The following is a 17,531-nucleotide window of genomic DNA, read 5'->3' as shown; positions in this document are numbered from 1 at the left end:
CGGGACACTTCTTGTAACAAGAGGATGTAGACAGTGTTTATTTTTGTTTTTAAGTCCGCTGTGCACTGTAAGATAACTATTTGCACTGTGAGCCTCAGAATTATGGTTCATATAACATTATGCATTATGCAGCTCATGGTAAATATATTACCCGATAGATCAATGTGTAGCAGCATCAGAACTGACAGACATACGTTTAAAAATCAGTAAGTTAATAGATCTTCTGCATGATTTATATTATATCTATGTTTTTGTTGCCTCAACAGTTAGCTCGTCCATTTTATCAAGATCTTCTCAAAACACCTTTTCACTTCATCATTTGCTTTGCAGTTTTATCTGTAATCAAATAATGTTATGCTCCAACACACTCACAGTCACATTTAAGCATGATTCCAAATTCATACACTAATGCTCAGAGAGGCTTCTATGGCATGTCTGGTTTACAGGTATGTTTGTACACATAACAGGTTGGTTTATGAGGCTTAGGTTTGAAAAGATGTAAGAGGGAGGGAGTGAAGGATGATATGGAGGTGATACAAGGAGTGTAAACGACAAGAGGAAGAGCACAGATGAAGGACAAGGAGGAAAGGGCAGGAGCAGTGCTTTTTGCGCACAATGAAAGCTGAGTGACAGCAGAGAGAGACGAGGAAATAGAAGGACAGATGAGAGGGAAGACGTACAGAGAGGATAATGGAGCATAAACACAGAGAGAAAAGAGAGACCAAGACAGGCAGGGCACAGGAATTTACGTATCTTGTGTTACTTGTGCAAAACATAGAAAGTCACTAACAAGTTATTGACACAGCTCTATATGCAAGTGATAGTGAACCAGCGGCACGTGTACAATGGATGCTATGCAAGCTTAACCTTTTGATGCGAAACAGCCTTACTGAAAAGATGAACAATTGCACTCAACGAGGCCAAGGGCTTAAGTTAAAACATAGTACATTAATTTCACTTCATCACGCACAAAACTTTTTACCGATTATTATTTCAATACAATTCTTTTCTTTTGTTAATCATTTTCATATCTAAGAAATAAAATTTGCCTACGCTTTGCAATGTAGACGTGAGGACGTGATGTAACATCTGAAGTGTCGGGCTTGGATTTAGACTCTTGAGATTAAAACAGAGCGAGAGGACTTTTGAAACGGCTGCAAGGTCCAAAAAAAACCAACTTGAAGACAAGTGAAACACTTGCTCTAACAATGCTCACACAATTCTTTGTGGTTGGAAATGTGGATTCACTTGGACATGTAGGCCAAAAACTGCAGACTAGCTGGAAACTCCATATTGAGATAGCCCTAGGATATACAGTATGTGTGTGTATTAGCACTATTATACTATACGATTATTTATTTTGACATTTTTTTGCCTTTATTGTTAGGAAAGCTGGAGAGAGACAGAAAATATGGGGAGAAGAGAAGTGGGGGATGACATGCAGCACAGGGCCGAGGACGGGAGTCAAGCCTGCGGCTGGTGCGTCGAGGTCTGTAGCCTCTATACACGGAGCGCCTGCTCTACCCACTGAGCTAAACCAGCGCCCCAATTAGCCCTATGTTGACAGAAAAACTATTGACCTATTAAGTGGCTTATCTAGTCAAAGTAATTATTATACGGCATGAATGCTGTATAAATCTACAGTTGGGAATGCAGGTGTATGACCACTCATCACCTGAGACCAAAACCAGGGCTCCACAGAGAAGAAAGAGGAGGAGAATTTCGTATAGATGGATATATGGAGAAGAGCGGAGGTGTGAGGCAGAAACAGAGCAGAGCAGTAGATGGAGTCACAGAGGAGGTGAGCACGGAGGGGAGATTAGAGGGTAAGTGGGAGGCTGGTAGTGGCAGAGGGGAAGCTTGCAGTTACAGCAGCTCATAATTGTTCTTCATGCCTGGGTCCCTGGCCAGCCACTGCCTGGTGTGGTGATGTATGTGTGTGTGTGTGTGTGTGTGTGTGTGTGTACCAGAGTGAGATATTCAATTTAAAAGGTCAGAGAGTGAAAAAATGATTTTTTTTAGCCGGGGAAAGGGTCGCTGTGAATTTGTACTTCTCATGTCACCAGTCTTCTGTGTGGATTCCATATAATATCATGTATGCATCTTCAGACTGTGTGTACGTATGAAGAAGAGACTTTACATACGAGCTTGCATGAATGTGTGTGTCCTCAATTCCAGCTGAGCCGAGGTCAAAGGGCGTGCTTGAGGGACCACAACAGCATTTCAAACTCAGCACTGCTCCTTGAAAATGTTTAATTCAAGCAGCCACACTGGATCCCCGGAGACCAGCCGGTGAAGGAGTGAGAGACGACGGAGGAGAAATATCTAAAAAACACTGTCAGTAATGTTGTTTTATTTTTGTTTTCTCCTTTTCTTTCTTTCTCTTCTTTTACAAACGAGCGTCATGTTTTTGTTTTGTTTACCCAGAAACTGAATACCCACCAATATGGCTGCAGACACTCATTGGACAAACAGCTCCATCTAAGCCTGTCTCCATCTTTAACTCGCTTTATTTATGTCAGATATCTGTGATTTGTTTTGACAGACGGAGGAATTTTCATTAATTAGCTGGAGCTGTGACAGTTGTCATTTTAATCCTGCAAAATTGAGGGTCTGCAAATAAAGAATTACCTCCTCCAGAGCTTGGAAATATTTTCAGATTTAATTAGAATCGCAGCAACTGTGATTTCAAAGCTTTCAAAATGCGAACAAGTAATCTCTCTTCTTTCAGCTTTAAACAACATGTAGACGGCAGGTTTCAAATGGATGTCATTGCTTATCTTATGTTTATCTTAAAGAAGTACTGAACAAATGCAGTGAAAAACATTATTGCTATATTCTAAAAATGAAAGTATTATTAGTATATCTTTACCGCTGCCAGCTGCTCTCTTCTCTGCAGCAGCTCTCTGTAACTCTCCTCTCAGAGAGGCCCTCTCTCTCTCTTTGAAGGACATTGCTCAAATTAATTCAATAAAAGAGAGTCTGTGACAGTTTGCTTTGATATGATCCTCAGAGAGTGTGTGTCTGCACGTATCGGGGACATGGCGTGTTTGTGAATATGCCTGTGTTTGTGCGTGTTGCATCATGGGAGTCTCTTCAGCCCTTGTGTTGCTGTCTGCCTGTGTTGATAAGCAGATGATGAAAGGCTGAGACTGTGTGTGTGTGTGTGTGTGTTACCTGAGCCTGCTGTGTGTTGTTGGACGAGGGGAGAGGGTTGGAGACCATTGGTCCAAAGATGTCCAGTTCATCGGCGATTGGTGCAGCACCGCCCGAGCCTTTCCCTCCTCCCTCTGGAGCATCTGAGAGAGAGAGAGAGAGAGAGAGAGAGAGAGAGAGAGAGAGAGAGAGAGAGAGAGAGAGAGATAACACTTAAATGCTGTAAAGTCTTTTATAGTACATACAACTCATGCAGTTGGTTTCCATCTCCACTCATTTTCTTAACACTGTGAAGCTGTACTTTAAAGTAAAAACAATAATTAACCCGCTGAGACCGTATCAGCTTCTGAAGAGCTGCAAAACGGACCTTGTGATGAGGTTGTTTTAAAGACAGATAAATGAAAATGTTGGGCAGCTGCAGTAATCCAGTTTAAATTGATCTTAAATTAAACTTTTAAGCATTTCTTCTTCTTGCAGCGCAAAGTTTTTCATCTTTAGGGTCAGCACAAAGACGTGGTCATTACATCCAGTTACCTGCGAAAATATAAAATGGCCTAATAACGTGCGGTCGGCTGTGATTATCAAGTTAAAATCAAACCTTAAAATAATTCATAATAGCCTGCATTCATTTTGCAGTGAAAACCTACTGTAGGGCTTCATGTCACTACACTGTATAAGTTACATTACATGCACTGTGAAACACGTTCTGTGATTGACTGACGATCGGTCCAGGTTGTAACCCCGCCTCTCGCCCAATGACAGATGGGGTAGGTTCCAGCCCCCCATGACTCTGAACAGGGTGAGCGGTATAGATAATGGACGGATGAATGGATGAAACATGGTGAAAACATGCAGGGGCGGCCTCCATCTGGGTGAGGGAAATAGCTGTTTGCATAATCCTGTTTAAATTGATCCAAATAAAAATCATCATCATACCAATGCTGCTACTATAACACTATTATGGATTAAAATGTGCATCATAAAATTAGCATCTCTCAAAAAACCTATTTTACCGTGCTGTTATTGAATCTATTTGATAATTTTGCTTGCTCATGGTTTGGAAACCCGTCGCTAAAGAACAGAAACAGTCTGAACCAAATTGTAAAATGGTTACGTCCACTGATTTGAGAGTCACAGAAGCATTTAACCCAGAATCCCTGTAAAGTTGAGGAGGATGTCTGATCGCTCCCACCCATTAAATGGTATGAGCCTGGAAAACCAAACAAGTTTCAGCAATACAGCAGAATTCTTGTTCTTTTATCCTGTTTTCATTTATCTTGTTTACACTGTGGGTATATTTTTATATATTGAACAGGATTGGGCAGAGGACAGGGTAAAAATGGTAGTGCAGCAATCAGACACAGAGTCAGGTTAACGGAGGAAAAGGGTTTTTATTTACCCTAACACAAAGTCTTCAACAAAAACAGAAAATCTAGCTCCTTCAGGAGGCTGATCACTTAATCTACATAAGAAAAAGACTACCTTAGCCGGGCCGCTTACCGACTTACCAGCTCAAAATGTCACCAAAAAGTTTGTCTTGGGTATCACAGTAGAAGAGCCAGAGAGCCTCCTACTCCCAGCATGCACCACATGAACTGAACTCCCTGATCCTCTGTGTTCTCCCCTGATGTGTAGATCAGACCCAGGTGTGTGGCTTCCCACACCTGTTCCCAATACTGTCAATTGGCAGTGGGTGGAGCCACCTGGCAGAAATGTAGATGCCTCCAATTACCTTGCCCCTCAACCCCTTACTATATATAATCTTATCTAAGGGTTACCCTTTCAGTCTTGAGCTCTGTCGTCACTTTGTGCATCATATCTACCAAGTCTGTCTTGTGCTGTTGTTTATCTGCATGTAGAAGGAGCCGACTCACTCACTGTAAACCAAATCTACCTACAAGTACAAATAAAGTAACACAACCTAAAACTAAAAACATGTATTGAGTTCAAATAACTTGTTTTATGTTTCTACATTTAAAATAGTTTTGAGTGTCTTTGTAGTGGAAGTTAGTCAAAGACCATGTCCAACGTAATGTGGTTTATTGACTGACACACATTCCAGCTTTGGTTGTACAGATTCTAAGAATATGAAGCATCTGAAAAATCCTTAGAGAAATGACATATCAATAAGCAGAAATAACTGCTTGGCAGACCATTCCTTTAGCAGACTTCTAAGTGTGCACATTAAGGACATTTACATAACTTGATATGTTAATATAAAAACAATGTTAGACTTCTAATGAAGCAGCATGCATGATTTGAATGACTAACAGTTAATGAAAGGACGTATGAAGGGCGATTAATGAAGACAGAAACACAGTAAACGTGAAGCAGCGTAACTAATGAGAACTATTCAACATGACCTTGTAAATATGGAAGGGTATTTCCAAATAAACCCACACAGTCACTTTACAATTACCCGCTTGTTAACTGGAAAATCCTCAAGAAAATTCTAATAACTGCTCTCCTTCAGTATTTATGATTTAATTTATGCTTCTCCTTTTGCCCTTGGAAAAATGCTTACTTAATAACTGCGTGTAATTGCAAGTATATTTGACATTGTGTCAAAGAGCTGCTTTAGTTTCGGGTGTTTTTATTTAGGTTCAGTTGAACAGTCTGATCATGTGGAAATGGAAAAAGCCAAATTCTGTCTTTCAAAGGGATAAAAAAAACAAACTCAAAATAGGAACTGGTTTAAAACTGTTGAATTGCTTTATGGGGGGTAAAATAAATACACCATTTTCATGGCAGACTATTTGTAGAAGCAGAAAGGCTGCAGGTGTAAGTAAACACATTAACTGATAATGGCTGCAATCCATTTCAGTGGGCCAGCTCCAGGTGGTGTTGTGTATGTTGCCTGTCTGGCATGGCTTACACCTATAGAACAGAGCCATCATCATTTTTGTTATTAGTGCCACCTTTATGTTTCCTTCTCTTTCACAAAATATACCCTGAAAAGGTCTTTTGTGTCATTGTGGCTCTTTGTCATGGTTTACTATGACACTAATATGGAACAAAACCATCAATGATGCAGTGACAAGTGTGCTCTTCTTGCTGTGATAAGTCAACATGCCTGCTGTGAAAAAGCCTTATTTATATATTTACTACTACAGCAGTAATTATGACTTTAAAGTTCAAGAAATAGTTCAAGCTTTAGAAAGACTTTTATTCAAGAGAGAGAAGATCACGTTCTTACTCATTATCACTATTTCACAGACGTTTTATTGAATCTGTTTTAAGCTTTTGTATCATTGGATGGTTTGGAAACCTGAACTTGGCCAATAAGAACAGACACGGAAGGCTTGTCAGAACGTATCACAGGGAGGTGCCAGGCTAGGCTTCTGGCAGGTCCTCAGGAGGGCTGATGCTATACTGGATTTCCAGAATCCTCCACTTCTGAGTGAGTTTGAGCTTTTGCCCTCACGCTGTCGTTTCAGGGCATCGGTGCAGAAGACTGCAAAACTCCATGTCTCGTTTATCCCGAGTGCAATTCACATGCTTAATGGCAGTTAGCACTCAGGTTGCTCTACTTGCACTACTATTGCACATTGGAAACCTCCACATTGCACTTTGCATGATTGTGTCCAACTGGGTCTGATTTTACTGCGGATATGGGGAGTCGTTCGTGTTTCTGCAAAACAAATCTCCCCTTATGGGACAGTAAAGACAATCTGATCTGATCTGATCATCTCTGGGATGAAGATGTGGTCAGCCTAGCTTAGCATGAAGCCTGGGTGAAACTGGATCTGACAAAAGTAACCAATTAACATCCATCCATCCATTCATCCATCCATCCATCCATCCATTCATTATCTACAGTATATCACTTATCCTGTTCAGGGTCGCGGGGGGCTGGAGCCTATCCCAGCTGTCATTGGGCGAGAGGTGGTGTTACACCCTGGACTGGTTGCCAGTCAATCACAGGGCTGACACATAGAGACAGACAACCTTTCGCACTCACACCCACACCTATGGGCAATTTTAGAGTCACCAATTAACCTTACAAGCATGTCTTTAGTCTGTGGGAGGAAGCCGGAGACCCAGTGACCTTCTAGCTGTGAGGCATCAGCGCTAACCACTGCACCACCGTGCAGCCCGTACCAATTAACATATTATTTCTCAGTTAAATTTGTATATGAATGTCAAACTTCCTTGGCACTTCCTCTTCTGTAAAGCCGCTTTATAATAACTGATTGATAAAAGCGACAGTCCAGATAGACACAGTACATTTGGTAAGGCTTAAATTTGAAAAACAAACAAACAAGCTGAATGACAAATGAGTTAAACATGATGGTTGGCTAAACCTTTCTATCAAACTATAACTAGAATATGTCCAAATAAAAACTAGATTACTAGAGAACTAGTTTTCAAATAAACTTAATACTTTATGAACAAGAAAACTAACTTTTAATTTCACTTTTAAAAATAAACTGTATTTGAACTTCGGACTAGGGAGTGATTAGAAACCATCTAATTATTACAAATCAAATAGTTTTTGCTCCTATCATCTATCATTTCCATTTTTATTTAAACAAACCATATAGATGTGGAAAAAAACAGACTTAACACCTGAATTCAACCAAAACTGTAGAAATAATAGACGTAGCCACCATGACGTCACCCATTGGTTTCTCGACTGCGTAAATGAAGCCTCAAGTTTAGGATATGGCCGCCGCCATGTTGGTTTTCTGAAACCAGAAGTGACCACATTTGGATAAGATGTGGTGTTGCCAAGTTGTCAGTGCTGTCTGGATACTGTCCACCTGTCACTCAAAGTGGGCCTGCTCCTATGATTTAAGGCTTAATATAATTAAAACAAGAAACCCTGTACATCTTGAACAGTAAAATGAGCTATTAATAACAAAAGCATTTTTTGTACCAGGCTGTGCACATGTTTATTTCTGCTGTAAAAATGTTACACTGCTGTAACATTAACCGTTATGTTAATGTTCTTGGTTTCTGGAGCCTCAAGTGGCCACTCGAAAAACTGCAGTTTTTTGTGATTCCACATTGGCTTCATTTTTCAACAGCGGAGGTTACCAAAGGTTCATCCAATACAACAAGCTCATTACTGTCATCACAAATTTTGGATGCTGCCACAGTAACATTTCTTCACATAACGGCTGAATACTTCCCAGTTAATATTAAATAGTATTTTTCCTTGAAATGCCAACTCCAAATATGGTCAGAGTCAGGCTAGCTGTTAACCCCTGCTTCCAGACTTTATGCTAAGCTAGGCTTACGACATTCTGATGACTAATCCATTAATCTCCCTCTCTTGTAGAAAGTGTCTCTTGTTTCTTATGCGCAAAGGAAGGGACATAATTGAAGTCATACTCTAAAGAAAACAAAAGAAATCTTTAGCATCCAGAGTCAGATTTAACCCTTGTGTCATTTCTGATGGTCTACTGCCTCCTGTTCAGCTCAAACACATTAATTGACTTATGTTGTTAAAATAAGCATCATTATGTATAAAGGGGGAATTTCCCCCCGTGGTTAAAGAGAAACTCCCCGCAGTACACAATGTACAGTCATCTGAGAGAGAGAGGACACTGATGGAGAGGCTGAAAGGGGGAGGGGAGAGTGAACTGTGTGTGAGAGGGAGCGGCGGAGGTCATTTATATAACCACAGTGATGAAACATCCATAATTTAGCCCGTTTAAAGTGTGAACAAGACTCAGCTTCTTAAGCCAGACAGCAGGACACCCCCAAGACACCTCCACATCCTTTACACCACTTATTATTATTATTATTGTTAGAACTACTCTGGTTATGACGTGCTCCATGCTTATATTTAATCGATTGCTTTCTGCTGCTCAATCATGTGGTGCCTTCATGTCATTTATGGACTTTTATTTTGACAGTTAAATCACTTTGTAAACTGGTTTAAAAGAGTGCAGATTGAAGCCCATTACAACTATGATTAGTGCTGTAATGGCTGACAAGAATAAACAGGTGTGAGTCACGCACGTTACATATAGAAACAGAAGAGGGAAAGATTTCACCCTCATCCCTCTCTAATCCCCCCCACTCTTACCACAGAACTCATTCACCCATTGCTATGGAAATGAGCCTCAGGGAGAAAAGGGCTCATCATCATCATCATCATCATCAACATCACGGCCATGTCGGGCAATGTGCCCACCACCCTTTATTACGCCATGGAGCCGCTTCTTGAGCGCACTCGGGGCTTCACCATGGAAACAGACCAATAGTTCAGGCTGGGGGTGTGTTTTATAATCACCCTGAACCCCTTTAGCCCGAGTACATTCACACACACACAAACACACAGGACACACACTCACATACAGACAGAGCTTCCCAGTATCTTCAATGAATACAGCCACATTCAGCAGTGGGGGGGCTCTAACATTAAGGACCTGGACACCACGACGGGTGGGAAAATATCTGATTGGATTATAGTTACATTTTGGTATTTCAAACCAAATTGTTTTTTTTACATATTTTGGTGTCAAAGTGACAAAAAGGTACAAACAGTTTTAAATAGTTCCAGTAGCTTTAGCCACTAAATGGCCTGTAATATGGGGGCAACTGAATCCAACCAGGGTAGTGTTGTACTAGAAGCTAAACTCTTTTGGGGAATATCTTAGTGCGTAAGTGTGGTGTGGTGGAGCAAGTGGGAGAGAGACAGCAAGTGAGTGTGTGCACATGAGTGATGAGAGCGAACGGAGAACGGAGCAGCGGAGTTAGCAGAGAAAAATGCACCTGTAAGAGAATAACAGAACGACTGTTCATTAAGGCTGTGTGTGCAATAAAGCGCTCTCGCGTCTTGCATCCTGCTCGCTGCTGTGTGTGCTAACTGACGGGAGTTAGCCCGAAAGCTAGTGGCAGCTTCGGCCCTGGAGCAGACCGATAAGTCCCCCCTCTACGTTCCGACCACGGTCAGAACGCTCAGCAGGAAAGGTTAACAGTAGGTACTCTAAATGTGATTGTTTTTTTAACCACTGACAGGCTCAGATAGTTTTTCTAAGTGTCTGACAACATTATAGAAAAAGATCCCTATAGGGTTGGATCTTTTTGTAAGCTTAAATTCTCTTTATTTTCCAGAAAGCCACCAGTCCCCATTGACGAGAACTGTAACTCTGCCTGGCAGAACACAGAAGCTACAAGACTGCTGCTGCCTGGATGGGTTATTTTGGCTGATTTAATGTATGACTTTGGTGTTTTAAATGGTTAGTTCAGATCGAACACAGTATTTGAGCAAACAATAACATTAAAACAAACTTGTTCTTCAGTGGAGTTCAACTATCTCTGTAGGGACGCTTTCAGTAATGGTCAAAGACAATGAGATCAACAATCTGAGCAAAAAAGGCTTTTGGCCGAAGCATTCTCAAAACTTTTAGACCACAAAATCTGTAAATAAATAATAAATAAATAAGGCCCAGATTTAAATAAATGGAATCCCCATTTGAGCCCTGTGTTGTTTGTATGCAACATTCTGATTAGATTAAAGACATGTAAATGAATACGTGATCCCAGTGGTCAAAACTCGTCTCCATCCTGTCGATAATATAATTCATTCAGTCTTTGAAGTCTGGGTACAGCCATAAATCCAAAGTATGTAAATTCAACCCACTTTTCCCAAAACACAAGTCACAACTAGGGCATGAAACGAAGCTCTGGGAGAAAAAGGAAGACGAGCCCAGTTAGTGATCACAGTCAGTATAAAGAGAGGGACGTGTGCAACGTGGACACCAACTGATCTGCTGCTGGTACAGTTATGTTTGTTCACAGGTGACAAAGGGAGGGTCCATAAATGTCATATCAAATAGTGAACAGGTAATGTAATAGCTTCATGATGTTGTTTTGTTGTTACTTTGCAGACATTTTAAATGAGTTTTTGAAGGCAGTCCGTGCTGCAAAAAAACTGCCTGCAATTTCACAATGTTGATAGTTTATGACACCAGAGGGATGGTTTCATGCAAACACACATAAGCTGTCAGAGACAAATGTTGGACAATTGCTTTTATTTTACAGTTTTAGACCAACACAAAGTTGGATTATATAAAACCATAGGCTCTATGCATATTCACGGATTTGAGTACTTTGATGAGTTGCAAATCAAATTGAATTTGCACCATGACAGAATTATCAGCTAAAGCCCGGCCCACACTAAAATATTTTTCATATCTTCACAGATGTTGAAAATGTGAGAGAGCCCACACATGATGATCTGTTATCATAGATTGAACTGTTTTGCTCCTGTAGTGTGTGGAGATTACACCAAAACAGCACACCACACATTTACAGATTCCATTCACAAACAGTCAGACTCCGACTCTCACAGCTGGAAATCTTGCAAAACTCTCGCCGTCAAACGAGACTTTAGAGTAAACAAACATGGCGAACGACGGGCAAGAAGAATTGGAGATGATAGTTTTTGGACTTTTTACTGAAAATTCATGAAGAAAAAAGAACAAAGTGTGGAGGAAGTGGTGGAGACGGTGTGAACATGGGCTGTATGTTACTTTATGCTTCACGTTTGCTTTTGTCGCCATGGCCATGGTTGTTGTTGTGCTTCCTCCTTCAGTCAGCTTGCTTCCCCATTGGCTATTGTTTCATTCAACGTGACACACAGAGTGCGTGCTCGGCTGTCCTCGGGGTTCCCCTCACATAACACGATAATGGATCGTAAATATTGAACATGTTTAATATGTATGATTTTAAATCGGAGCGGGCACAACAGCCTTCAGAGCAGATCGGGGGAAGTGATATCACTCTTAACATCCTTAACACCACAGGAACATGTGGAGAGATCATCTTTAGAACCATCAAAAATTGGGAATTTGCTTACGACTATGGGCGGAATCAGGCCCAAAATTTTGATTATCTTGTAGTGTGTACCCCGCTTTAGGCAAGTTCAAGCTAAAAGAGCCTCCAAAAACTGCAGTTCCTCAAACGACCACTTGAGGCTGGCTTCAAAAGTGAGTCAATTCCCATAGACTGCCATGTTAAAAAGGGGGGAGAGGTTTGTATCTAACTCTAGCTATTTCAAGTAACTTAGCCTTACAGCTGTATTGTCACTGTATTTTTCATTCAAATATCAGACACATCATCTGGCTTGCTGTGCAGTTAATTGAACTAACAGACCGATCAAGAAGTCTGGGCTCCAGATTTTTTACTACATTTATTTTTTTTGATGTAACAACTATTTAGAAGGTATTGGTGTCTGCGTTTACTGTACCTGGCCATTTAGTTTGCTTATCTTACTTCATACATTGATATATGTTTGAGGGAAGGTGCATTCTGACTCAGGATTGTTGTTGGCTTTTCCATGCTGGGAGGACACAGGGCTTCTGGGATGAGATGTCCGGTTCTTGTACGTTACCCTTTTTTCTTTGTTAGGGTTAGGTTCTAATTTTACACACATTTGTGCCATGGTACCATTATTATTGCCATTGTAAACATAGGTATTATATGTGATGATATGTTGGGTCTCTCTCTACATAATATAACAAAGAGTACGGTCTAGACCTGCTCTTTTTGTAAAGTGTCTTGAGATAACTTTGGTTATGTTTTGGCGCTATACAAATAAAATTTCATTGACTGATTCTGGAACAAACAATGTTGTTAACTATCTAATGAGATAACTTTGGCTATAGACATGATAAGTGTGTAACTTTGATAACTAAGCCTTTGCCAACCCATCGCTCCTCTCCAGCACCAACCTCTCCTCAAAATTTGGTCACTTTGGGTTCCAAAAAAACAAGATAGCAACGACCGCAAACTTGAGACTTAATAAAGGTAGCCCACAAATGTTTGAAGTCATGGTTTCAAAGTCCACTTATTATTTTCAGTCTGTTATCGTTCTTCAAAAGATCTCTTTCCCTGGCTTATGCTGAAAGAGGCTGAATGGTTTTATTATTCATCCACTCTGGAGACTGCTGCGTGGCACTGACTTGGTTTGTGTGGAGAAAAAAAGATGCTATTTCAAATAAGGGCCACTTTATTTAGAGGTAGTCTCAGTATGAGTAAGCCTGCATCATACAATAATGATCTTCAAATAGCAGCACATTAGGACTGTTTTTGAGGACCCAGCTGTGCATACCTATTTTTCTCTTCTTTTTTTCTTCTCTCTCTGCAGAAAAGAAGCCTGAGGCATTTGGCAAAACAATCAATACGTTAATCATGCATTTAGAGCTGAACTACAATTTGAACTACAATTAAGTGAGTGGAAATGAAAACTGAACAAGAAAAATGCTCCATCGCTCGTCACAACAATTACATTTGTGTTTCTTTACAAATTTCTACTCTATGTGGAGCTTAATACTGCTGCTAGAACAAAGGATACAACACAGAAGAATCACACAATAGTCAATTCAGCGTGTCAGGGCCATCACAACAAAGAGAGGCAGAGGTCCAAGTGAAGAGAAAGAGGCTTGGAAGCTCCATCAATAAAAGTTTTTCAAATTGATTCAGTGGCTCTTTGGGGAGATCTATTTTTGGCCGGATGGAACGTCTCTGACAGCATCCATCATCACGGGGCAGTTAAGCTAACCAACAAAACCTGATATAAACAGATAAAAATATATGTTGATGTTGGCTGCGGTCTCAAAGAAGCCTTCTTTAAGAGCGTTTGTTATTATCAAGCAAAAATTGGCTGAATTGTTTGGCAAACCAAGCAGAGAAAGAAGCAAGGATGGCGAGGGACACTGTGTAAAAATGCTTCTGTGAATAGCCTCACAATATTGAATTTACTTATATCGCAGCACCGGGCTCCACACTTAATACAACTGAACAGAGGAATAAACAAGAAGAAGTGAAGGCAGAAAGTGGCTCTTTGACAGCAGCGGAGTAAGGTAACCCAAGACACGGAGGGATGGAGGGGTGGGGGGATGTGTGGAAGCTGAAGGCACACTGCCACGTATTTGACTTATTGATTATGTGTGAAATCTCATCCACTCGACATGGCTGCAAGGTGTGTAGCATTGGTTATTTATAGCTGGGCGTTCACTCTCCCTCTCCTCCATGCTGTGGTCGGGAATGTTTGATCAATGCCGTACCCGCTGGCTCTTTCTTCTGTCAGCGCTGCTTTCCTTCAGCTATTACAGGCGTGTACTGGGAAAACACAGGGTGATTGCATATTACGAATTTATGATGAAAACCCTGAATCAACCCTGACTTTTTCTGCCCGGTTTTTACTGTTCAGGTCAACGAGCGTGGAGCTGAATCTCCTGGCGGTTAACGGGCCAAGACACTTACTGTGTACTCAAAATGTCATAGGTTTGAATCCAGCTTGTGACCTTTATTGAATGTCATATCCTCTGTGCATTCAATCTTTCCAGCTACTCTGCTGTTGTGTTCATCAATCTGAATAAATGCCATTAAATGCACGCATGCAGGGAGCAAAGAACGTGACGAGTTCCCCCTTAATCCTGACTGCTTAGTAATCTACAAATGAATCAAAGTGTCATGTTCAGTTGTTACTTTATTTTAAGATCGTTGTACTCTCACATTGTAGCGAATATCTGAGACTTGCAGTGCAGCTGATTGTATGTTTTTGGGGTGCCGGCCCCGAGCTGAAGATTAATCCTCAGTCTTCACAGCCTCTGTCTGAGGCAGCTTAAGGGTGCTTTCAGACCTGACAGCTTTGGTACAGACTTTCAGACTTTACTCTGAAAGTCTGGTTCATTTGAACAGGTGAGAAGACGCATTCAAACTCTGGTGCAGACCAAACTACCGAACCATGGTCCACCAGAAGAGACAGGTCATGGTCCGCTTCCAAATGAACCACGTTCCAGTTCAATTCAGGTGAGAATATAAACAGACTTAAAGTAGGACCTAATATAGGAAGCAGTCTAATATAAATATGGGCTGACCAAACAATTTCACAAATGCTTTAGGAGATGCACACGAACACGGAGGTATTCAAAGTGTTCAGTGAAAAACTAAAGGAGAGTGATCGAACTGTGGAACAATGTCGGTTAAAAGTAAAAAAACATTAAAGTCTGTAATTCTCTCTCTTCTTGTTCTCCCTCTTGTTTACTTCAGGGAGTTTTCCCACATGGAAATTCTGACCAATCAGAGAGCAGTTTCCTCACGCAGCAAAACTTTTGGTCCGTGGTAAAAGCTGCTGTGTGAACACAAACCAAACTCGAGGCAAAATGCAACATTGTCACAATTTGGTCTTTGATTCGGACCAAACAAACTGACTTTAGGTGTGAAAGAACCCTAACACTGTCGCAGAACTTGATACAAGAACTAAAAGCTGAGGCGGTTCTCCTTTGCCCTCCTGCATCCATCAGCTTTCTGTTTCAGAAGCTCAGACCACTGTCATCCTTTAAAACTCCATGCAACAAACCCTGGGAAGATTTTTGAATCCACGTTTAAATTGGACAAATAAATAAAGTCTGCTGCTTCTGTCAACTGTAAGTCTAAAGGTAAAACCCTTCTTACCATTCACAGATGAAAAGGTAAGCCATGCTTTCATCACCGCTCACCTTGATACTTACTATCACTGTACATGGGAGTCGGTCAGTCTTTCATCTTACATATGCGCAGAACGCTGCTGCAAGATTTTTAACAGGCTGCCGTAAGCTTGAGCTTATTCCTCACAAAGTCTCCCCCTCCACTCCAGAATTCCTTTCAAACTGGTATTATTTGTTTTGAAATCACTTCATGGACTGGTTCCTCTTAGTTATCTGGCCTCTTAACTTCTTCTACCTCACTATGTCCACTCAAGTCCTAAACCAGTCGATCCTGGTCATCCCTTGGAATTGATGTAAGCCCAGAGCGGACCAACCTTTCTCAGTTTCAGGCCCGTCCAGAGTACATTGTTCAACAAAAGAACAGCACTCTTTAGAGATTAAACACTGACAAAAACAAGAAAAGATAGACACTCAGCTTGTAACAAAGTTCAATTTCTCAAATCTGTCCTGAGTAAACCCTCTTCCTGAGTAAGGATCTCTGGCAATGTTATCAGAGTAAATCCTCTCTCCGACGAATCATTTAAGGATCTAACAAGTAGGAAATAAAACATTCCTTTGCTGTCAGTTTCTTTTGGTACGGGACAGTTGAATATAACACTGCAATCAGCTTAAAGGTGCCTGCACCACGTTGTTATGGACCTAAAAGTAGGTTTTTGTTTTCACAGAAAAGACAAACTATAAAAACATCAGTCCAAAAAGGTTCATCTCGTCTTCACTTAATACTTTTATTATCAATAGACAAATGATTTAAGGTGTTTTTTACCTTGACATGTTTCACCTGCAGCTTCCTCAGAAGAGTCACATGATGTTGCTGTGACGTGTCTTATCAGCTGCTGTTTAAAAAGGTTCATCTTGCCTTCACTGAATTTATTATATAAAAACGTCATGTTGGGCCAGATACTGCGTATAGGTAATGATGGATGAGAGACACACCTGACTAAAAACAAACAAACAAACAAACAAACAAAAGACCCCAAACATCTGTTTTGATCAAGCGGCAACCTCCGATGATGAAAATGAAGCCAATGCGGAGATGAAAAATTGCAGTTCCTCGAGTGGCCACTTGAGGCTCCAGAAAACAAGAAATAACATTACAGCAGATGTGAAAATGCCAATTTTTACAGCAGGAATAAACATGTTTACATCCTGGTACAAAAAATGGTTTTGTTATAAATAGCTAATTTTATTGTTCAAGATAACTGTACGGGGGGAGAATGTTTTAGTAACACATCCGTTTTAATCATATTAAGCCTAAAATTATAGGGGCCGGATCACTTGATTGACAGGTGGATCCTGCTGGCTGTCTGCTAGACGTCAACACAGACACAGACACTGAGCTTAACTTCACCTGTTTGTGTTGTTGGAGCCTTTTGGGAATTTTTCATTCAAAGTTTGGACAAATAATCTCTCTGTGGGATTTATGGAACTTTATGGCCGTGCAAGAAGTCTGAGCTCCAGTTTTTCGGTGAGTTAAATGCTAGTGTTATTGTATTGAAACATTATTAGCACTAAGTAGCAGGTATACTGTGCTCGCTTTAGCTGCTTGTTAGCCTGTTCAGTGTTTATCAAACATTTAATTGTGACGTTATTGAGACCACGTCCATTATTTATACCGTTGTGGTTCTGATATCATAAAAACTTTAGACTATAAAAGAGAACATTTGAAAATAAAGATCTGGTGTTTCTTTCTCCTAAAACCACCTTTGAGCTGCATGAAGGAGCTCTGTAGATTTCTCTGTAGATCTCTTTGATCTGGTGTTCAGTGGGCCGCTTTTGTGATGGAGAGTTTGCACTGACTCATTTAAATGAGCCACTCTAATTGTTTTGTTTCTTTTAGACTTAGACTAGATGAGACCAGCCGAATCACACAGTGATTATATAAAACTTCCTGTTTCTTAATCATCACACTGTTTTTTGTTGATGCAA

The 17,531-nt window shown here is 40.7% G+C and overlaps 1 protein-coding gene across 5 annotated transcripts in view; it reads right to left on the bottom strand.

The window, feature by feature from the left end:
• Nucleotides 1-17,531, bottom strand: part of LOC138588200 (stromal membrane-associated protein 1-like) — a 136,893-nt gene that overhangs the window by 26,387 nt on the left and 92,975 nt on the right. For all 5 annotated transcript variants that reach the window (XM_069658134.1, XM_069658137.1, XM_069658136.1 and 2 more), the window contains exon 8: nt 3,178-3,299. In XM_069658134.1, the coding sequence (XP_069514235.1) occupies nt 3,178-3,299 (122 nt within the window). The remainder of the gene's footprint in view (nt 1-3,177; nt 3,300-17,531) is intronic.

Source organism: Semicossyphus pulcher, unplaced genomic scaffold, assembly GCF_022749685.1.
Source record: "Semicossyphus pulcher isolate SPU_LCO1_2020_fin unplaced genomic scaffold, fSemPul1.0.p SCAF_12, whole genome shotgun sequence".
NCBI lineage: Eukaryota > Metazoa > Chordata > Actinopteri > Labriformes > Labridae > Semicossyphus > Semicossyphus pulcher.
This window is presented reverse-complemented; position numbering and strand designations above follow the sequence as displayed.